At 38.5% G+C, this 23598-nt stretch overlaps 1 protein-coding gene across 1 annotated transcript in view; it reads left to right on the plus strand.

Annotated features, from left to right (window-relative positions):
* TLL2 (tolloid like 2) overlaps positions 1-23598 on the plus strand; it is a 2712623-nt gene that overhangs the window by 2678008 nt on the left and 11017 nt on the right. Inside the window, exon 20 of the mRNA XM_044056577.1 lies at positions 3859-4109. Within this exon, the coding sequence (XP_043912512.1) occupies positions 3859-4109 (251 nt within the window). The remainder of the gene's footprint in view (positions 1-3858; positions 4110-23598) is intronic.

Here is a 23598-nt window from a genome sequence, read left to right on the forward strand (position 1 = left end):
TCCCCCATATTTCTATATCCTCTTAGGGGCTCCTGCCTACTGGGGGGCAAGAAAAACTGATGTAATGGTGTCGGCTGCCACCCTTTATTGCCCTGATGACCTGACGTCAGCCACAGTCTCAGGACAGCCGACGCAGGAGGAAAATCCTTTACTCTGGTATTCAGGTCGGCCGAGGGCTACCCAGCAGGGATTACCCACAAATGATGACTGCAACAGTGAATACACTTGAACATCTTCATTTATGGTAAGTGTACACTACTTTGCTTTCTAAGTTTCATGATTATATTTATGGTCAAGCTATTCAGATTGAAACTGATCACAAGCTTCTAGTCACTATTTTAAAGAAGCCTATGCATTCAGCTCCATCAAGATTACAAAGAATGATGCTCAAATTTCAAAAGTACAACTTCAAAAATGGTCTATACAAAAGGCAGACTTCTTTATCTGGCTGATACCTTATCCAGATCACCCAGAAATACAATGGAACAGCTTCATGCAGAGAATTTTGACTTTGACATCATGGAAGTGCATAATTTTTTTACCACGAGACTTGATGAGCTGAGCAATCATACAAAGACTGATCCAGTTTTGCAAAAGCTCAACCACCACATTAATGTTGGAATGCGGTCAAAGCAATCTAGTGTACCACCTGAAGTGCAAACTTATTTTCCTTACAGAGATGAGATGTTGATGGAAGATGGCATTATTTTCAAAGGTCCTAAAATTGTTGTTCCTGCTTCCTTACAGCATGAATATATCCAGATTTTGCATCGTGGTCACCTAGGTTCCGAATCTACCAAAAGAAGGACAAGAACTGGTATTTTGGCCTATTCTAATAAAAGATATTGATATCCGTGGTGGTGCAGCGGTAGTGTTGTTGCCTCACAGCAAGAGGTTTTCCCGTTCGATTCTCGGCTGGAGTGCCTTCTGTGTGGAGTCTGCATGTCCTCCCCGCGGTTGAGTGGCATTCGAAAGACATGCGAAGAATGGGCGTGCCTTTGTTGAAGGTTGGGTGTCGAGCTGGCACCTCGGCACCTGTAAAAAAATCCACTGCCAATCATTAGCGGACCGGAGCTTTGCTGTGGCGACCCCGAAAGAAGAACTAATAAAAGACATTGATAAAGTACTTTCTTCTTCTTCTTCTTCTTCTTCTTCTTCTTCTTCTTCTTCTTCTGTATGCAGTAGTACTAAACTGCATTTACAAAAAGAATCACTTCAGCTAACTCAAGTTCCTGAACTACCTTGGTCAACAGCAGCCACTGATATATTTGAGTGGAACAATCAGCATTACTTAGTGTTGGTAGACTCTTATTCAAACTGGTTTCAGATTGATTTACTACCTAATCTAACATCCACTTCTGTTATCACCAAGTTGAAATGTCATTTCACAGTCCATGGTAGTCCACACAGTTATCTCTGACAATGGTACCCAATTTACCAGTCAGTTGTTTCAGAAATTTACAAAAGAATGGGACTTTATACATGTTACTAGTAGTCCAGAATGTCCACAGTCAAATGGACTAGCTGAACATGAAGTACAGAGTGCAAAGTAGTTACTGGAGAAGTCAAAGCAAGATAATACCAGTGTCTTTTTGAATTTGTTCAATCTCAGAAACATACCGTGACAATATACATGGCTCGCCTGCTCAGAGACTTTTATCTAGGCAACCCAGAACAACATTGCCTATCAGTACCAGTTTGTTGAGGCCTAAAGCTAAGAACAACAGGACAATTAGAGCCCAACTGTTTAGAAAGCGTTCTTTCCAGAAGTCCAGCTATGATAAATTGAGCAGATTTCTTTGTCCATTGAAAGAAGAAGAGACAGTGAGGATACAAACGGTGAAAGGTTTTGATCAGATTGGTCAAGTAACAGGTATATGTGCCGAGCCGAGATCTTACTTCATAGAATCTGAGGGTGTGGAGTACAGGAGAAATTGCAGACATCTTCTTCCTGTAACAGAATCGATATCGCAGCATTGTTTCTGTGATACAGACTCTAGATCTCAGAGCAATCCACACAATGTTCCTGTTGCAGAACATGTCTTAACCTCTACTTCCATTCCTAATGATGTTCCTAAGGTTGAACATTCAGCAGAGACAGTCCCATTTGCTAGACCTAATTCTAATTTCTATGTCACATGATTTGGTCATATTTCCAGACCTAGTGTGAAATGCACAGCAACCTGGACATAATTGTCTATATGTATTTAGTTTTGTATAATTGCATGACAAATAATTATTTGTATTGATTGCATATCAATTAATGTCGTCAATCTTGCATGACTTATTTCTCAAAGAGGGAGGATGTAGAATAGTGTGTGTGTGTGTTGTACCTTTAAGAAGCATTTCAAGGTCAGCACGTGCATATAAATAGCCAGCATGTGCTAGCTTCAGTGCCATTTTGTGAGTGCAGCCAGAGAGTGAGCATGTATAAGTATAATAGCTAGTTTGTTTATAAGTTTATCTAAGTTAAAGTTATTAAGCCTCGATCCTGATGTGTTTGTACATAATAAAGCTGCTTGAACAGAACCCATGAAGGCTCGTCTATTTTATCCTGACTGGACAAGCAACAATTCTTTTGCAGGGGGACAACCCCCTGCACCCCCAAACCCCCTGCTAATTATATATACTAACATATATTTCCCTACCTTGAGGAATGTGTGATCTTGCACACCTGTTGAATATCTGTGCAGTGACCATATTTTTTCAGCTAAACAAAAGTCAACCAATGACAGAGTCAACATATTTCAATGGACCCATATATTCACACACATACATATATATATATATATATATATATATATATATATATATATATATATATATATATATATATATATATATATATATATATATATATATATATATATATATATATACACATATGCACACACACACACACACACACACACACACACACACACACACACACACACACACACACACACACACACATACAGACACACACACACCTTTTACCTCAAGATGCCCATCACTGTAACATCCTAAGAAGGTAAAAACATTTCTTGCTCTCATTATGCCCATTAAATCAAGAAATTTCACATCACATTTTCATCTCTTGATGAATGGAGCCCTTTCAGGAACGGTATATATTCTGTAACATCTCAAAGGGCAAAGGGCAGTGTCTGCAACCATATCCTTCCTAGTATCTCCAGTGTATATATAATTTTGATGGTGTTTAGCCATGCTGAATATTTCAGTGCTGATGCAAAGCAAAGTCCTTTTGTCTTACAAGAGGGCTTTAATGTCTGTGACTGTGAGCCTCACTTAATAAAATATGGCACTAAACACATGCAGGGACAATGTAGGTAGACCATAATGATCCAACCTTCCCTTGTTTCACCAGGCAGCAGCTCTTCATGGCATTTTCAGGGTGAAGGGAGTCAGTAAATGGCTGTAGTATTTGACAAAGCTGTGGCTTACATCACTTCTATTCCAGAGGTAGAGTTGATCCTTCCTTTTTATTTAAGTTTTAAGTTGTGACCCATAGAGTCAAGTCTTTAACCCATCAACTTATTTTTAGCACTCTTTATTTAATACCTGAGAAGGTCTAATCAAAATTCCTTAAAAATAGACTGAATTCTGTTACTTCTTCCAAAAACTGTACATTTTGTATATAAACATGACTGCAGAAGAAGAAACTTTAATCAGTCATTCATTACTTCATAGCAATATCATAATTTTCAGTGTAAGTTAGATAATATTGTTTGGACAGTGTCCATCATTTGCTACATCATTATTTGTAATAATAAATGTTTGTCTTTCTAACATATTAGGCCTTACCAAAAAAAAAAGTTAACTGCATTTAATTGTACTGTATTTTTGCATTTATTTTAGAATGTGGAGGCCGCCTTAAGGCAGATATCCGCACAAAAGATCTGTATTCTCATGCTCAGTTTGGTGATAACAACTACCCAGGACAGTCGGATTGTGACTGGGTTATAGCTGCTGAAGATGGATATGGAGTGGAGCTTATTTTCCAAACGTTTGAAATAGAAGAAGAGTCAGACTGTGGCTATGACTACTTGGAAATCTACGATGGCTACGACAGCACAGCACCTAGACTTGGCAGGTTTTGTGGTTCAAGGGTAAGTTCTTGTTTGAGTTCTTTGTTAGACATAATTAAATTCAGTATAAGCTGATGTTCTTCATGTTTTACTGTTGTAGCCCTGACTTGTGGGATTTCCTTCTGTGGAAGCCTTTGGCCATCTCGACTACCAGAGTAAAAATCTCCCTCCTCCTAAGACTGGTGGATGCCCTTTCCTGATATTAATATGCTTGGGTATAATGGGAGCCAGCTGATGCCATTACATCAGTCTTTTCTTGTCGTCGGAGCCCAAAGCAGAAGTCTTCTAAAGCCAAGTCCCCTGTTGGGGAACTCTTTTTCTTGCTTTAACTCATGCCAGATAAGGTTAACAATTGTCTCCACTGTGATAAGTAAATCACCTGTCTAGGCCTGGATCCTAACGTCTCTAGTTGTCATTTTTGCTTTTGTTTCAATTCTAGGACTATCAGGCGTAGGACTGCAATCTTAGCTAGGCATCTTAGTTTGCAATCTTCCGTGCATCATTCAATGGTGTCTGCTGTTCATCCCGAGGTTAAGCTCCCTAAGTGTAAGAAAGACAAAATAGACCCAGGGTTAGGACCTGAGACAATAGCCATTCACCCTTGGCTAGTCTCCCAAGGCTCGTTATCGCTGAGGAAGGTGAGGCACTTTCACAGCCCCCTTCTGGGGCCAAGGTGGTGGAGCAGGCCTCTGTCGATACCTTTATGGAGTCTGACATGCTGTTGGGTCCCTGAACTTCTACACAGGCCTTGGCTTTCAGTTTTTCGGTTGGGTCTGGAGTCACTCTGCAGACCTTGGCTTCTAACAAGCTGTCTTGTACCAGTGACATTCCCTTAAGGCATTAGCCTGCATTGGTTCTGCCTTACAGAGAGACTGGTGTCAGGATGGAGGATGTACATAGACCCAAGACTAAAGCTATTTCTAAGAAAGATTCTACCTCAGGTCCTATGCCTAGGCCTACTGGCTCCCACTCAATAGGTTATTAGCAAGACCTGGTCAGGTTAGCTGAGGGCATCATCTTCTTAGTCAGATCTAGGCAACCTCCTTTGGAGTTTTCCCCTAGGTAAAGGAAAATGGATCCTACCCCTGAAGTTTTCTCTGAACCTCCTGAATCATATGAGGATTCTGACTAGGAGGGTCCTGTCTTTGAGGTGGGACCTTACTTTACTTCCTTTGAGGATTCAGATTTTGAGGAAAATCTACCATCAGCCTCACCTCCTAAATGCATCACTTTTGGGGAAAGACTCCATGGCATGAGGGAACATTTCATACAGGAGGCACAGGAATACCCACAATCTAAAAAGAGGATTAGGGAACTCCTTAACCTCCAGAAAACAAACTTTTGGCTATTCCCCCTGTATTGAAGGTGGTAGAGGATGTTTCTATTGACTCTTCCCTTAACCTAGACTCTGTACCTCGAGCCCCTTGAAAACCAGACAAGTTTCACAGAGTGCTGGACTCATATAAATACATCTTCAAAAAAACTTCTGCTGACCCAGAGGTTGTCATTCCAAGTCCCAAGGGAGCAAAAGTAAGCTTTTCTAAGAATCCTTTACCTACTGACAAGGAAAGCAGGGCCCTTGATAGGTTTGGTAAAAAAGTCTACACCTGCGCTACCCTAGCCATGAGAGCCCTTAACTGCCATTGCCATATGATAAAATACCAACAAAGTACTTTAGATAAAATAAAACAAAAGATTTCCTCTCTGGAGAACCGGAACATTTCTAAAGAATTGTTGAACCTTTGTCATTCCAGGTCCCAGGTGGCTAGACACTCTTTACTGTGGCTATGATGATATGGAAGCTTCTAGCTGAGCTGCTGTATCTGTCTCTGTCATTAGAAGGGATAATTGGCTTAGGGAACAGACCCTTCCAGACCATGTCAAATCCAAATTCTAGATGTACCCCTGGATAAGGACTTCCTTTTTTGGGTCAAAGGCTGAGGCTGTACTAAAAAAGAAAGATTGAAGATAAAGCTAAAGCTTTGCAAACTGTCAAGAACTTCCTCCGAGTTCAGCCTCCTAGGTTCAGTAGGAATTTTCCCACTAGACACTGGTCCTTTCCCTCTCAATCAAAAGGCGGACAGAGGAAGCCTTGAAGGGAAGGCCTCAAAGGCAGCAGCAATCACAAAGACTCAGGCAGTGGTCCTCTTGAACCCCCAGGCAGGGGAGTCCCTGGCCACAGGGCCCTGGCAGAGAGCAGCAATGACTCCTCCTTTCCCCTACCCCACTTCCCACTCTCTCCAGAACAGGTAGGAGGAAGACTAGGAGGAAGGCTATCCCTATTCAAAGAAAACTGGTCCCTCGTTACTTCAGAGAAGTGGGTTCTGAAGGTTATTTCAGTTGGTTACAGGCCCACTTTCAAAGAGCCATTAAGATACTCAAGTTACCCAGATGTTCCACAAAAATCAAAGAGTGGAGGCCCTTTCTCATATTCCCAACCTATGCTCATAGGGCTCAGTGAAACCAGTACCACATAATCAAATAGGGAAAGAGTTATATTCCAGGCTATTCTTGGTTCCAAAAAAGAAAGGCTCTTGGCATCCTATCCTAGACCTGTCCACCCTCAGTCAGTCCCTGCTGGTACCAAAATTCAAAATGCTGACACTTCAAAAACTGGCCTTCACTCAGATCCTCCTTACCTCTTTGGGGTTCACCATAACCCTTCACAAATCCAGCACAAACCCCTCCACCAGGATAGTTTTCGTGGGAGGGTCTTTGGATTCCTCCCTTCAGAAAAGATCTCCTTCTTGACTCAATACTTCCAAAACATTATGCAGAGGCAATGCTCTCAGCCAGGGAATTCCTCAGAGCATTAGGCTACATAGCATCTTGTATCCTCCTGATCCCTCTGGCCATGCTACACATGAGGAAGCTCCAGTGGTACCACGAGAATTTGTGGTGCCAGCACTCAACAGTCCCTGGAGACAGAAATTCAACTCATCCCTTACCTAAGGAGGAATTTGCATGGTGGACACGGGCATGTGCCCAGAACCAGGGTCTCTCTTTCAGGTTCAAGGCCCAAGGATCATCCTGATAGCCCCAGACTGGTCCAGGCAACACTGGTATCCTCTTCTACTGAGGTTAACCAACAGAAACCATGGCAGTTTCCTCAGTGTGTAGACCTTCTGACTCAGGACAAGGGGAGGTTTGTGCATCCCAGTCTACAGACTCTCAAACTGTCAGCCTGGATAATTCCACAAAATACTACTCTGAGTTTACCCTAAGCAGACAAGTTCAAGACATTCTCAAAGAGGCTAGAAGAACTAGTACTAGGAAATCATACTCAGCCAAGTGGAAAAGATTCTCCATTTGGTGTCAGCAGCAAAGCCCCAATCCTAAATCAGACAATAGTTGTGCCATTTTAGATCACCTGGCTACCCTGCTGGACAGAGGCCTATCCTTTTCTTCCATCAAGGTTCACACCTCTGCCATTTCAACCACATTCCTATTCTTCCTGCTGTCTTTTTCCACCATCTGATGAAACAGTTCTTTAGGGAAGTGGTTCACATCAGACCTCTGGAGGTAACCCACACCTCCATGAGACCTCAGTTTTGCTCTAATAAAACTGATGCTACCCCCTTTGAACTGGTAGCTTCTGCTGATTTAAAATTTATAACCTGGAAGACTACCCTTTTACTGGCGATCACATCAGCTAGAAGAATCTCTGAACTACAGGCTCTCATGGCAGTGGAACCATTTCTTATATTCCTCCCAGACAGAGTATCAGTGAGGCCTAATCCAACCTTTATGCACAAGGTGGTCACAGACACATCCTTGAATCAAGACATACACTTACTACCTTCTTCCCTCAGAACAGGAAGGATAAAATCCTTCACTCCTTGGATGTGCGCAGACAGCTTTGCTACTATTTTGACAGAAGTACATCTTTCAGGAAATCAGACTAGCTCTGAAAGGAAACCATTCTCCAAGCTAACTATCTCCAAGTGGATCTCTCACTGTATTTTCTTTTGTTACAACCATCATGGTAAAAAGCCTTCTGAAACTTTAAGGATTCACTCTACTAGGCCCACTTCTACCTTTGCTGCCTTCCTGAAGGGAGTACCTACCAAAGACATTTTGAAAGCTGCTACCTGGTCATCTGTGCATACCTTTACCAAACACTACCACTTATCAGCCTTCTCCAGCTCTAGAGCAGGATTTGCCCCATATCATCTTGCAGAGTATCCTCTCTTCTGCAGAATCTACTTCCATCTTCATCTCAGCTTTTGGGAATCATCCCACAAGTCAGGACTGCAACAGTGAAACACGAAGAACATAGTACAGTGGTGTGCACTTACCATAAATGTAGATGTCTGAGTGTATTCAGCATTGCAGTCTTCTTTCTCTCCCCTCTTACCCTTTTTTGCCTTCAGTAGTAGCCTGCTTCTATTTTCTGCACTATCCAGAGGACCCCCTCAGTGTTTACCCTGCAGGTCCCTTTTTCTACCTTTGTCCCTTGCTTATATATCATCCTGGGGTTCCTACATTCTAAAAGCCAAGGAAGCTTGGCTCCCTTTATACGCAAGTGCACTGACATCAGGGAAGAGCGTCCACCAGCCTTAGCAGGTGGCAGATTTTTATTTTGGTAATCAGGCTGGCCAAGGGCTTCCACAGCAGGAAATGCCACAAGTCATGACTGCAACAGTGAATATGCTCAAACATCTGCATTTATGGTAAGTTTCATTATTTACATATTTGTACTGTTAAGTATTGATACACTGATACTTTTTAAATTATTTTCATCACTGCTGAGGCAGAACATTTTGTATGTTTGCCCTATTATGTTAGATAGGGCGGCCACGGTGGTGCAGCAGTTAGCGTTGTTGCCTCACAGCAAGAGGTTCTCTGGTTCGATCCTCGGCTGGGGTGCCTTCTGTGCGGAGTCTGCATGTCCTCCCTGTGGTTGCGTGGGTTTCCTCCGGGTGCTGCAGTTTCCTCCCACATCCCAAAGACATGCTGTAGGTGGATTGGACACTCTAAATTGGCCCTAGGTGTGAGTGTGTGCATGTGTGTGCCTTCTGTGGAAGGTTGGGTGCCAGGCTGGCAACTCGACACCGTAAAACTCCACTGCCAATCATGAGCGGACAGGTGATCCACTGTGGCGACCCCTAACCGGGAAAAAGCCGAATGAAGAAGAAGCCCTATTATGTTAGATATGTCTGACTCCTTCATAGCTTTACATTTCTATTGGCTTTTTACAAGTAAATTAACAGTATGCTAATCTTTTTATGTGTTTCTGAACTAAGTCTTTTTAAGTTGCACATTTTTTCTGTCACAATTATTTATGAGTTAGCAAACAAACTTAGTTTCCAACTCTGCATAACATTTTAGAAGAAAAATGACAATATTTAATCAAAAACACTAAATCTTTACATTCCAGCGATCATGCATTGTGTTTCTGGATGCAATTTATTGTTTCTGTTTTTATCAGTTGAATAAATAGCTTTATCTTCATACTGCAGTCAGCAGGCATCACTTGACTGAATCACACATTTACATTTGATCTCTTTTGAAGTCAGTGATTCAGTTATTATTATAGGAAGCCAGCAGAATGCACTGTGAATGCCTCCTAAGTTTCCTATGTAAAATCAGCTGATTTTTTTTTTTTACCCTAGCAAATGTTCACATTAAAGGATCATTAATAAACCATTTCCTTAAAATGTATCAGGTCCTCCTGCTGGGAAAGTCTTGTCTCTCACATGAAGAAGCATTAGTATATCTCCACACTTTAGCATTACATGATCCTTATTTCCTGCTGCTCCCCCCCTTGTCCTTTATACAAAGATCATATCCATTCAAGTTCCTTGTTGTTTCTGTATGCTCTGTATGGTGCTTCATTAAAGTTAATAATTTAGAAAGCTGAGCTGCTAAGTTTCTAAGGCTACCCCAAAACCTTATCAACATTTATCAGATGACCTAACTTCAGAGTTTGATACCAGCTGTGTGACTTTTTTTCTGTCCTATATCATGAAGATGCAAAATAGTTTGATCTACTAGCCTCATTTGGGTTCATCTTTTTCAAAATTTACAATAACAGTCTTTGATGATGGCATATCTGTATGTGATGCATAACAGCACATATGCCTTGTGACCTCACCACCCCTTTAGCTTATTTGTGATGCATTTCCATGTGCTTCAAAGTACATTTTGGCTGTAACCATGGTACTGAAACATTGGGTGATTTTTTTTAGGTATTCTAATAAGGATCTGGAAGATATCATACATTATACCATTGCATAAGGGACATAACTCTACTGAGCTCTCCAACTACAGACCTATAGCAATTTTATCTCCCCAGCCAAAGTTCTAGAAAAACAGTAAACATATTCAGCTCTTGAACTACCTTTTATCTAACAATCTTCTGTCTAATACTCAACATGGTTTACGCCCCAATCACAGTACTACAACCGGACTTCTAAGTTTTACTAATACTATTAACTAACACAGAAATGAAGGGCAAACTAGTTTCCTCTATAGTTTTGGACCTATAAAAAGTTTGTGACATGGTTTCCTACCAAACACCCCTTACAGAGCTTGCCACCTTCAAACTCAGTCACAGATCTCTCGCTTGATTCCATAATTATCTATCTGAGTGTCAAATGGCAGCAAGATCTTTCAGCTGTTTTGCCTGTCACTATGGGAGTCCCCTAGGGTTCAATTTTAGGTTCTCTTCTTTTTTAGTATTTTCACCAACAAACTTCATACAGCTACCCATCCTGCATCTGTTGTTCAGTATGCTGATGACTCTAACCTCAGCTGCAGTGTTCCCACCAAACTGGAAGTAACAACTCAACCATCCTCCTCAGTAGTAGAATCCTGGCTGTCTAACTCACAACTGATTCTTGATCCAAGTAAAAGTAAACCCATGTTCTTTCACCCTGGTGACTCCCTAGATTCTCCTCCTTCATTCCAGATATATTCCTCGAACAAGTCCATAATAACTACTGTAGCCTAAACAAAACTGCTAGGTGTACTAATCGATAATAATATGTAAGTTGGCAAACACCTAACACAGGCTATCAAAAAGACACATGTAAAAGTAGGTTCTCTTCACAGAATCAAACCATTCCCCACTAGCACTACAACACAGGCAATTGCTAGCCTCATTCACATCAGAACATTTGAAAGAAAGATTCTCTTTTTAACCATGTAATATTCAGAGCTCATCCCTTCAACCCTTTCTTTGTACACCAGTTCCATTCCACATCTTGTTCCAGTAATTTCCTTAAAGGCATACATATTTCTGACATATTCAGAATAAACTTAAAAAAATAACATATTGTACCAAGATATGTTATAAGCACGTGTTAATCCTGAGATAGTAGCATTTGTAGCACTGCTTTGACTTTCTCTTGATCTAGTTTCATGTCCTTTGAAATTAAACCCTGGACCCTGTAGTCCATGTAAATCTGATTTTACACTTCATTCAGTTTGAGGTTGTACTTTCTCAGTTTGTTAAACAATTCATTCTCCTATTATGCTCTTCTTAGGTCACATGTAATGTTAACAACAACACCTTTTATCTCCTTTAAGCATTTGTTAGAAATAATTCAGGCACTGTCAAGTGGATGTCTGAGAAATATATATATAGATGTATATGCATATGTATATGCATATGTATGTGTATATGTATATTTTCTGTGTATATGTATGTGCATGTGTATATGTATATGTATGTTTATTGTTGTTGTTGTGTCTTTCGGCTTTTCCCGGTTAGGGGTCGCCACAGCGGAACTCCGGTCCACTAATGATTGGCAGTAGATTTTTACGTGCCGAGTTGCCGGCCCTGACTCACAACCTTCAATGAAGGTACGCCCATTCACGCATATCTCCACACAGAAGATGCTCTAGCTGAGAATCGAACAGGACAACGTCTTACTGTGAGGCGGCAACGCTACCGCAGCACCACCACCGCAGTATGTATATGTATGTGTATATATATATATATATATATATATATATATATATATATATATATATATTGGAAATATATATACACATACATATACATATACATGTATATGTATGTGTATCCGTATATGTATATGTATATGTATGTGTATATATATATTTCCATAAGTGAATTAAATGTGACCAGCTTGAGACATTTCTTATCTGATTTGATTTATGCTTTTGTTCCCTTTATTCACACTCAATACAAATGGAACTTCATCAGATACAAAACCTTACACACTTCCTCCCCCCCTTTTTATATACAATTCAATTGATTAATCACAATCGGTTAACTTAAATGAATTAATTAGTTGTGTGCTCTCAAGTTAAAAACACATTAATATGTTCTTTCTTTAAAAATATATAGCTGTGTATAATACATGAATAATTCTCCTATAAAAACACATATATAATAAACATTTCAGCTGTTAAGAAAATATATTTATAAATAGCAATACATATATTAGCTACTAACTTAATTGCTTCTATATTCAACCACTTAAACCATTTTTATCTAATCTCATCTGCCTTTAAATGAAGCAAGCTCCTTAGAGAAATCCTGTCACTGATACCAGGAAAAACTGTGGCATTCAACAAAACTTGCCAGTGTGTTTCCCTGTATTCTAAAAAACAGGGCCAATTACCCCCCCCCCCATCTACCTACCTTTTCCAATACACAGAGGAGGAATTTTTTAAAATCCTTACAATTGATGCTGTGTCTAAATAAGGCATTTGTTTTGTCTTGTCTCTTAATTGCATAAATGTGTTGGTAAATTTGCTTTTTAACTTGTTTTCCGTCTGTCCTATATAATATGCACAGCATGACTGGCACAAGGCCACACAGACAACTCCTTTTGTATTACAGTTATAATTCCCTGTCACTGGAATTACTCTATTGTGACCCTCTATCACTATATTCCTGCATTCATTCATAGATGTACCTACATTCCCTGCAGCCATTGCATTTCCTCATATTACCTAATGGAATCCTGTCTTTGTCTTTCTTCCTTTCAAATAAGTTCTTAATGTTGAGTCCTCTTCTGAAAACTATTTTTGGTTTATTACCCAGTTTGTCAGTTAATCCATATGCCCCAAAAACACAATTCCAGTTCTTTTCCACCATTTTACGGACCTCTACATTATCCTCTTTATATGTTAACACACAGCAAGTAGTTACCTCTTCTGTCTTCTTAACATTCAACAAACTCTCAGGTTTTCAATAATGGGGGATAAAAATCTTCTCTCCTGCTTGTTACATAACTCTCCTGTCCCTCTAGGATACTAGATGGGTAACCCCTTATTGCCAGCATAGTCTTTAACTCTACCATTTGTTCTTTAAACCTGTTGTTAGTCTTGATATTCTAATCATTTGGCCCTTTACCAAATTTCTTTTTTGCCAAAAGGGGTGGTCACTCTCAAAATGCAGTTAACAATGTGAGTGGGTGTGCTTCCTTTATATACATGATTCATAACATCCATCCCTTCTATTTTTGTATAGGTGGATGTCCAGATAATTAACTGCTTCTTTCTCAATTTTACTGGTAAAGCTAAAAAAATCAGTAGTGGCATTGATATAGTTCAAAAAATCATCTGCCTCATCAAGCCCCCCTTCTCATAATATTAGAATATCATCCGAAAATCTATAATATCTAAAGAAGTCCTGAATAAAGTCCATACACTTAGCTCTAATCAAAACTGCCTGAATGTTCTTTGAAGCTGCTACTACTGGTTATAGAACATAATCTGTCAAAATATGTTGAACTGCTGGCAGTCTACTGAGTACAGTAAATAAATACTCATACCCATAAAGCAAATCATCACTCTGTGCATGTGCATTCTAAAATATTCAATAACAAATCCCTTCAGGTTCCTCATAGTGTATACAACAACAAAAAAAGAAAATATTTAAGGAGATGAGGGATAACCACAAAAAAGTTTAATAAAAACTTAAGCAAAAAGAAATAGTAAGCACTTTCATCTGAAAATGCTGTCACCATGACTGAGACTTCATCAAACTAAATGTTTGAACTAATAGCCTATTTGAAAACCCCACAAAATAAACAAATAGGCTCTACTTCTCATGGGACCAACATTCAAAGGGTCTTAGCCTCTTCAAATGACATTTCAAATTCTCAGATGCATTCAAACTATAAAAACATGTTGCATTTAAAACAATTTACCGCTTGTATTCAGATATTCTAAATAATCTCTGCAACCCCTTCCAACTTGACTGTCAACAGACTCCAACAAACTAAAAACAAAAATCTTAAAAATCCATGCAACTATCAGAGGGCCTAAATAAAGCATTAAGAATATTGTTATTTTTAATAGCTCTGGTGTGTTCCAGAATTTTGCCTGTTAGCCTTCAAACTCTTTGTCCTATGTAGAAAAAAGTATGGGTGGAAGCGGTTGCTATCTAAACCACAAAAACTGACATGCATGTAACCAAACTGGGTGGAGAATATGCTCTGCTGGTATTGGGACAGTAAGTACTAGGACCCTCATTAATAAATCTGATGGCAGAACAAATTAAACATTTGAAAGTGTTCTTTTCTTCGAAACATTCTGATTAACTTTACTTTTATTTTCTGATATATTCTTAATATTAATTAAGCCCTCTTCTGTTATTAACTATGAGCTCACTTGCTAAAATGTTCATTACTTCATTAGTATTGCAAATTCTTCACTTGTTAAACGTAATACTTCTAATACCAGTTGAACCAGTAGTATGTATTAAGCACATTGCAGAATTCCAGTTGGATGTTTAAACAATAACCGATGACGTGGTGTGGTATATTATAGCAATAACCCACGCCTGGGTGTGGGTAATGCTGGATTTACCCACAGTTGGTGTGGTTTGGTCACAAGGATGAAGCCCGAGTGGCCAAACAAAGCCAACCGTGGGTAAATCCAGCATTACCCACATCCAGAAGTGGGTTATTGCTATTATACAATGACGTTATTTAAGAAAAAAAATAATTACTTTTCTTAAATAATGGCATTGTATAATGCCTCCTTGCTGCCCTTCCACAGCTGTCTGGTATTCTGCGGCAGTTCTGATGTACTGCGCATGCGTATGCCTACGCAGTACATCAGAGCTGTGGGCAAAAGCAACGGAGAAAGCAAGATCTCCGTAGCTTTTTACAAACTGTCTCGCTATGTTAAAGGAGTTTAACATAGTGAGACAGCTTTAAAAAAAGCAACGGAGAATCTCTGTTTCTTTTTTTAAAGCTGTCTTGCTATGTTAAACTCGTTTAACATAATGAGACAGTGTGAAGCAATGGAGATCTTGCGCTCTCTATTGCTGTAAAAAAAGAGTTATAGCAATGGAAAAAGTCCGGGCGACCGGACTTTTTTCCATTCCTGTAACTCTGATTTACACCGTGCACGCTTGCACAGCATGCACGTTTTTGAATATTAATGGGGGGGTCGTTGTATAATGAAGATTTACCCACGGTTGGAGTGGTTTGATCATGAGGATGAAGCCTGAGTGATTAAATAAAGCCAACCATGGGTAAATTTCAATATACCACAACCACGGAGTCATTTATTGTTATTGTACAGTGACATTATTTAAGAAAAAAATACTTACTTTTCTTAGATAATGTCTTTGTATAACAACGCCGTACTGTCCTTCCGCAGCTGGTGGTATCTTGCTGCCTTGCTTTGATTTACTGCGCATGCATGTGGGACTTGCGTTCCCACACATTCCCAGTACATCAATGCTTTGAAAAGGGAGCAACAGAGAAAAGAAAGTCTCCGTTGCTCCATTTTTGTTTTCTTTTTTTTTTTTTTAATTAAGAAAAAAAGTTTGGGCTACTTTAGGGGTAGGAGAGAGACAGAATGGAGGAAATGCAAAGAAAATCAGGTATACGTCTTTAGTTTTAAATAACGTATCTGAGTTTCTTTGTATTTCCTCCATGCTGCCTCTCTGGTATGTATGGAGTCCGGACTTTACATTTTTTTTTAGTTTATATTGAAAAAAAAAAAAAAAGTTATAGAATATACGAACGGAAAGAAGTCTGGGTGACTGGACCTTTTTCCGTTGGTATATTCTGGGATTTACAACGGGCACGCTGGTTGGGCTGATATTAATGGCCAGTCATTGTATAATTTATAATTGCCAATCAAAACTAACACAAAATAGGCACAAAAAGAATAAAAAGGGACTTCCTTTGAAACAAAGACCACTGTTTAATTAGATACTGAGAGCTTTCATGTTAACACAGGTTAAAAACACTTCATCAGAGTTAATAGATTAAATCAAACTACACAAAATTTAAAAAGGTAAGCAACCAGTAAGAACCTGCCACTTAAGAATATATTAAATAGTCATGCACATTCAACAGTTGACTCAACATCAGTATTTAAAGGTGTATTGTATGTATGCACAATTACTAAAAAAAATTCCTATAAACTTTCTTCTGATAAATAATAATAGAAAATGTAAAATAAACCAATACAGAAGTATAAAAATTGTATATAAATTAATAAGTGGATGTTTGTTAAAATATTTAAACTCCAGCTGCTTTATATTTTTACACACTGCTCAGCGAGGCCACATCATTTAAACCTGGTGCAACCATAGCATTGAGCCTGAGTTGCCAGTTGAATTCCTTTAATTCTAACAACGTGTCTGCATCCCCACATAAAGGTGTAATGAGGACTTTGTCGATAACAAAGAAGAATATCTTCTTAATATTTGAACAATGAACAGTGTGCCTATAAAGAGCATTGGTGTTCTTCACTTTCTTAATATTGTGATTGTCTTCTCTAATTCTGTCCTTTAACTTCCTGATCATTTTCCCCATGTAAAATGCATTACAAGATCCACAGCTTACCAAGTAAACCACATAAGTGCTATTATAATTGCACTTTCCCAGACTGGCTACTGTCATTCCATAATTGTGCACAACAATATATGAGCCCTAATGGATATACCTACACATCGTATGGCATCCACATTTTTGCATTTTAATGTGGATTAATACTATCGTGGCTGACGTTGCTTCTAAAAAACATTTTAACATTCTTACCCTTGGAATAAACTACTACTGGGGTTGCCCCAAGATATTTTTTATATTCATCGGTGAAAACCATATCCCAAAACCATTTAACAACGTTAACATATTGCTGAGTGTTAATACTAAAAGGTATAATAAACAGTGGGGTAGTGGCATTAAATGTCCTGTGGTAATTATAATCAGTGGGTTTGATGTTCCTGTTCACCTCCTCCCAAGTGTGAAAAGCCTTCTCAGAATGGGGGCAAACCGATCATACCAGTGACCTATGACTTCCATCCTAATTTTCCTGAGAAGCTGCATAGGATACCCAATATCCAAAAAAAAGACAAGATGATGCAACCCATGACTGAACATGGTATCATCTGAAATTAGATAAGATAGTGTAACCATCTGTCCCTTTACCATAGGTTTCTTTTGATAATCAGGATGGCAGCTTTCATAATGAAGATGAGTATTAGTAAACGTTTCCTTCCTATAAATAGTTGAAGTGTAGCACCCAATGACCCTGTCCTTCCCCAAAGTATTGTTAAGATAATTAATATTTGTACTATTGATGGAAAATGTAAATCTGAAAAAGGAGGTTAAATTCTGCCACTGATTTAAAACAGCTTCCCATTCTCTCAAACAACCCTTCCATAGAATTAATACATCATCCAAGAAGTGGTAGTAACCATGTGCTAATGCCAAAAATTGGGGAGTAAAGACCACTTGTCTTTCCCACATAGCCAACACAAAGTTGGTGTAAATGGGGGCACATGCTATACCCGTTGCAACCCCTGAGGTTTGATGGTAATATTCTCACTCAAAATAAATGAAGTTATTGTGGAGAACTAAATCAAGGAGAGTAATAACAACTCAAATCCCCTTATTGGAAAAAGATGCATAGTCGGAGAGAAATGTATAAAACTACCCACGTCCTGTATTGTGGGAAATGACAGAATATAAATCAGTATCATCCACAGTAATAAATAAAATGTCCTAGTTGAACGTCTTATCCTTAATTTTCTCCAAAAGATGCTTGGAATATTTAAGAATGTGTAATTGAGATTCCAAAACAGTTTTACATTTTAAATCAACAAATTTAGCTAATGGCTCAGTCTTAGACCACTTAACTGACACAATTGGTCTGAGTGGGGTTCACTAGCATTCTTATGTATTTTGGGTACATTGAATATGGAAGCTACCTTTGGTTTTACTACATTAAGGTATTCCCATTCATTATCTTCTATGTCCCCTGTAACACCAGATCCAAGAAGCAGAAATCTAGCTTAGCATAAATTATATTTATTTTACTTAAGGAGACCCTACTATAAGTAGATTTATTGGAAAGCAATGAAAGCATTTTGGAAGAGTAACCAGTAATGTTCATAATAACCACTCCCTCCTCCCTTATCTGGTTTCATAATATGTATACTTATATTACTAGAAGTGGTGTTTAATTAACTCATTTCTTCTCTTGATAAATTATTTAGGGTCAACTTTGTTTTTTTTTTTTTTTGTTCCTTTTATATAGACTTCAAAATTGACCATCACACATCTTCTCAAATACTGAAAGTAGAGGGTTGGGGGTGTGGAATGACTGTACTCTTCCGTAAGTAAACATTCTGAATTTACAAACTTGAAAAGCCAAGTGGCACAGTGGTTAAGGTGTATGCCTTTCAACTGCAAGGTACAAGGTTTGATTCTCACCACTGGAAAGAGCATTACAGTTTGAAGAAGTATATTTTCCCTGCAAGACAGGGGTCCAGGGAAGTAAATAGTGTGGGAAGAAATAGCCAGGGAATTGTTATGGCTAGGCTTGTATAGGCCCTAGGGCCGATAGCCTAGTATCAACCTATGAACATTAGCAGCTTTGTCAAGAAACAATAATTTAACATTCAAACATCTATTAAATAACTTCAATTGTGTAACAGCATTGACTATGTCAAGTCTAAAACTAGGAATGAAATTGAGAAAAGTTCTGGAAGATGTTTGTTAACAGGCTTATTGCAACCATAAGTACATACACTTAATGTTTGCATCTGCTCCTGCCCAGAGTTCACAAATGTCCCTTCCATTTGGTGATTTGAATCGGGTCTTCTTCACTCCCGTTTGGCATTAACATGTGGTTCTTGGATGATGTATTAATTCTATGGAAGGGTAATTTAAGGGAATTGGAAGCTGTTTTAAATCAGTGGCAGAATTCTACCTCCTTTTTCAGATTTACATTTTCCAGCAATAGTAAATGTTTACTAATACTCATCTTCATTATGACAGCTGCCATCCTGGTTATCCAAAGAAATATGTGGTAAAGGGACATATGGTTAGACTATCTCATCTTATTTGAGATGATACATATCCTATGCAGCTCAGGAAAAAAATTAGGATGGAAGTCATAGGTTATCAGCATGGACACTGGGGGAGAGTGAACAGGAGGAACAGGAACATCAACCCGTATTAACACTTGGCAATATGTTAATGGTGTTTTTGGGAGATGGTTTTCACCAATGAAAACAAAAAACACCTTTGGGTAAGAAAATTAAAATGTTTTTGGAAGCAACATCAGCCAATATAGCGTTAACCCACATTAAAATGCAAAAATGTGGATGCCGTACGGTGTGTAGGTACATCCATTAGGGCCCATATATTGTTGTGCACAATTATGGGAGGACACTAGCCAGTCCGGGGAAGTGCAACTGTAATAGCACTTATGTGGTTTACTTGGCGAGCTGTGGATCTTGTAATGCATTTTATGTGTGGAAAACAATCAGGAAGTTAAAGGACAGAATTAAGAAACACTATTATGATGAACACCAATGCCATTTATTGACTCACTATTCATTGTCCAAATTTTAAGACGTTTTTTTTCTTTGTTATCAGCAGGGTCCTGATTACACCTTTATGTGGGGATGCAGATACGTTCTTAGAATTATGGCAACTCAGACTCTCAGCTAGAGCATCTTCTGCATGGAGACATGCGTTGATGGGCGTACCTTCGTTGAAGGTTGTGCGTTAGGGCTGGCAACTCAGCACGTAAAAATCAACTGCCAATCATTAGCGGACCGGAGTTCCACTGTGGCGACCCCTAACCGGGAAAAGCCGAAAGACACAACAGACTCAATGCCATGGTTGGACCAGGTTGAAATGATGTGGCCTCACTGAGCAGTGTGTTAAAATATAAAGCAGCATGTGTTTAAATGTTTTAACAAACATCCGGTTATTTATTTACAGTTTTTATAATTCTATGTTGGTTTATTTTACTACATTTTCTATTTTGGAGGGTTATTTATCAGGAGAAAGTTTATAGGAATTTTTTTTTTTTTAATAATTGTACATACAGACCATACAGCTTTAAATACCAGTGTTGAGTCAGCTGTTGAATATTCATGACTAGTTAATATATTCTCATGTGGCAGCTTCTTACTGCATACCTTTTTAAATTTTGTGTGGTTTGTTTTCAGTTCTACTCTGATGAAATCTTTTTAACCTATATTAAGACAAAACCGCTCAGTATCTAAATGTGATTTTTGTTTCAAAGGAGGTCCCAATTTTGTTTTTTGTTTTTCTGCCTATTTTACAATTATCTTTGATCTCAGTAAAAATAAATATAGCTTGTCAGGATAAAAACTGGTCGCACAATGAAATGAACTGTACTGATAAAAGCAGCACCATGTAGACCAGTTAATATAGCTGCAATAAAAACAAAATTTATTAGAAAAGGTAAGCGCTTTCATGCCAACAGAGGCACTTAGACCATAAAACCAACAAACAGAGCAAACATTTTAATAACCAATTAATAAGTCCATATGCTTTTAAAAGTGGTCTTAAAGGGGCAACATCATTTAATCTGAAGCCCTTATCAGCTTGTAATTGTAAAAGCCACCTAAGTTCTGCCCATCTCTCTTAACACACCCTGAGACTAGTCATACATATAGGCTTAATTTTTTTTGCTAATTGTAATAGTATTGACTTGATTTATTTCTCTCAATGTGTAATCTGTATATGTTTTTATGTAGGTAAAACCAATTGCACCTTAAGAGACTATATACTGAAACATGTTTATGATACTAAGAGAAGAAAAATGTTCAATGCTTTAATGAAACATGTATGTACTATAAAGAATGAACACTTTCACCTTCTAGGTGTTACAATTATTAAGTTCACGTTTAAGGGGTGGAGGTGTTTCTAATCATACTGAATGTGCAGAACTTAGGTGGATTTTATAATTACAAGCTGATAAGGGAGTGGAACCTATTAGTTTATTTTGTGGGTTTTTTAAATGGATTATTTGTTTAATTGTTTCTCTCTGATGAAGTCTCCATCCTAATGATAGTGTTTTAAGATGAAAATGTTTACCATTTGGCTCTGTTTGATTTTTTTTTTTTATTAAACTTTTTTGGGTTATTCCTCATCTCCTCAGGTGTTTGATAACATTCTAAAATATTCTTGTTATATCATGCTTCTGGCAAGTCACATGACCTAACATGGCTGGAACTTCTGTTGTCACTATTGAAACGTGTACACATCAGTTACTTTAATATTAGCTGTGCTTCTCTCAGTGATCTGACACTTCTGATATCACACAAGAATAATTTATGCTAATGAATTCTACATCTGCCTAAACTCTTGGTCTTTGGGTCAGTCCTTTAATTCAGATTTGGTATTTTTCTGCAGTGCATTCTTGAGATTGGTTCTAACATTTTGATACTTCTTTATAGGTTCGTAGGTAAGTACCAGGCTAGCTGTCCTTGCTGGCAGCTTTAAGTCTAGCCAATTCCCCTTTTTGTGCTCGTAATAACTTATCCCATTTGGTTAGAGAATGGCCTTACACATCCCATGTTTGATAATTATATGTTATCCGTAATGAGAATAATTGACATCATAGTGTAGATACTTTGAGATTATCTATGCATGGCATAAAGCATTTAGGAGCTGTATCTGTCCATTAGTAGTACAGGAGACAGTCATGGGATGAGTTTTCTGTTTCCCATCCAGTGATCTAAATTGCACCTGAAAATAGACAGGGATGAACTATGTTTTATGTGGATGGATAGTCTGTTTCACAGCAGTGGTATCCTGTGCAAAATACACCTGTCACTCCAAACTATTCTGTTGATGTTGCAGAAGAAGTTTAGATCCCCAGTCCACATGTTTTTGATGCCATATGACTTGCTGATGTGGAGTAAATCCATCAGTAATGGGTCAGACGATGCTTTGTATGTCAGACACAGGTCACCTCTGAACAGTCTGTAGGATACTAAGAAAAGTGACAGGGTTTTGAGTTGATCCATGAAGGACATGTTGTTAAGGCTTTGTATCCTTTTAGTAAGGTATCTCTGGGGAGCATCCCAGTTATTGCATGTGTCTGAACAGATACATGCCAAAGAGGGCATTATAATCAATGACTGGCCTAATGAATACCTGTTTGCATGTGACGTACCCCTCAGAAATAATTTTTTATGTAGTATCTCATTTTATTTTACCACTTCTATGTCTCTCTTTTTCCACATTCCCAACTATTTTAACCATGTCTATTAAACACAACACCACAAACATAATCTAGATTGCCGTTTAGGGTATCCTTCTGTATTTGAAAGCATGACACTGCTGAAGTATGGCAAAACTTTGCTCTGAAACATATGTTCTCAGCCTGTGTCAAACAGCCTCTCCGGAGTTGCTTTTCCTGGAGAGAGCATGTGAAAGTTGTGTTCATTATCTATTTCCTTTGCCTTTTTATTGCTATCCTTTTGTCTGCTGAACCTTAACAGTCATAATATATCTTCTTAAGTCAACTGAGGCCGGCAAGTGGTATGCCCCCATAATGTGCACAGAGTGCCTTGTGTAAAATAAATTTGACTTGAAAGAAAAGTGTTGCAGTATATTTTTTTGTATTTACACATTTCTAACCATTATTTCATATGTGTCTTTCTTTTATAACAAACATTTTCCTTTGCAGCTAACCAGGCAGAGATTATAATGTAAGATATGAAGAACTACAGAAACTCTAAAACCAGCAGTGTAACCTACATACTTACAAGGCTGCATTTGGAATTACAAACATAATCGACCCTTATCAGTTATCACTGGTATAGCCTGAAGATAGTCACTGTGCTAAAAATGGACTTCTACTAGTATTATTTTTGTTTTACTAGTATTTGCAAGTGTTGTGCAAGTCTACGGTGTGGAGTTCTGGTTAGAAAAATGATAGGTTGTATATTGTGGGTGCCCATGCGGCCTGTTGAAATGCAAAGACTGGTCACCACTGGTATGGCGGTAGAGGATCCCTCTTTTTATTTCCTTTCCTTTCCATTTTTTTTTGTCAGAGTCGGAATATGATTGTGGCAGAAGATAAGCCAGTCTTAAAAATGTCCCTTCCTTCACTGCTCAAGAACATACTAAATATCATAATCTGCCCACTGTCCTGCATGTTGTTACCTCTCTTCTGATCTTTTTGTGTGTGACACAGTGAGGAAGTGGTCAGTGTGCTGCCTCACACTACTTTTAATTCTCAAGTTTGATTTCTGGCCAAACTGCTTCTTTACAGTCTCCACACA

Source organism: Protopterus annectens, chromosome 14.part0, assembly GCF_019279795.1.
Source record: "Protopterus annectens isolate FY-2018-M chromosome 14.part0, PAN1.0, whole genome shotgun sequence".
Classification (NCBI taxonomy): Eukaryota; Metazoa; Chordata; order Ceratodontiformes; family Protopteridae; genus Protopterus; species Protopterus annectens.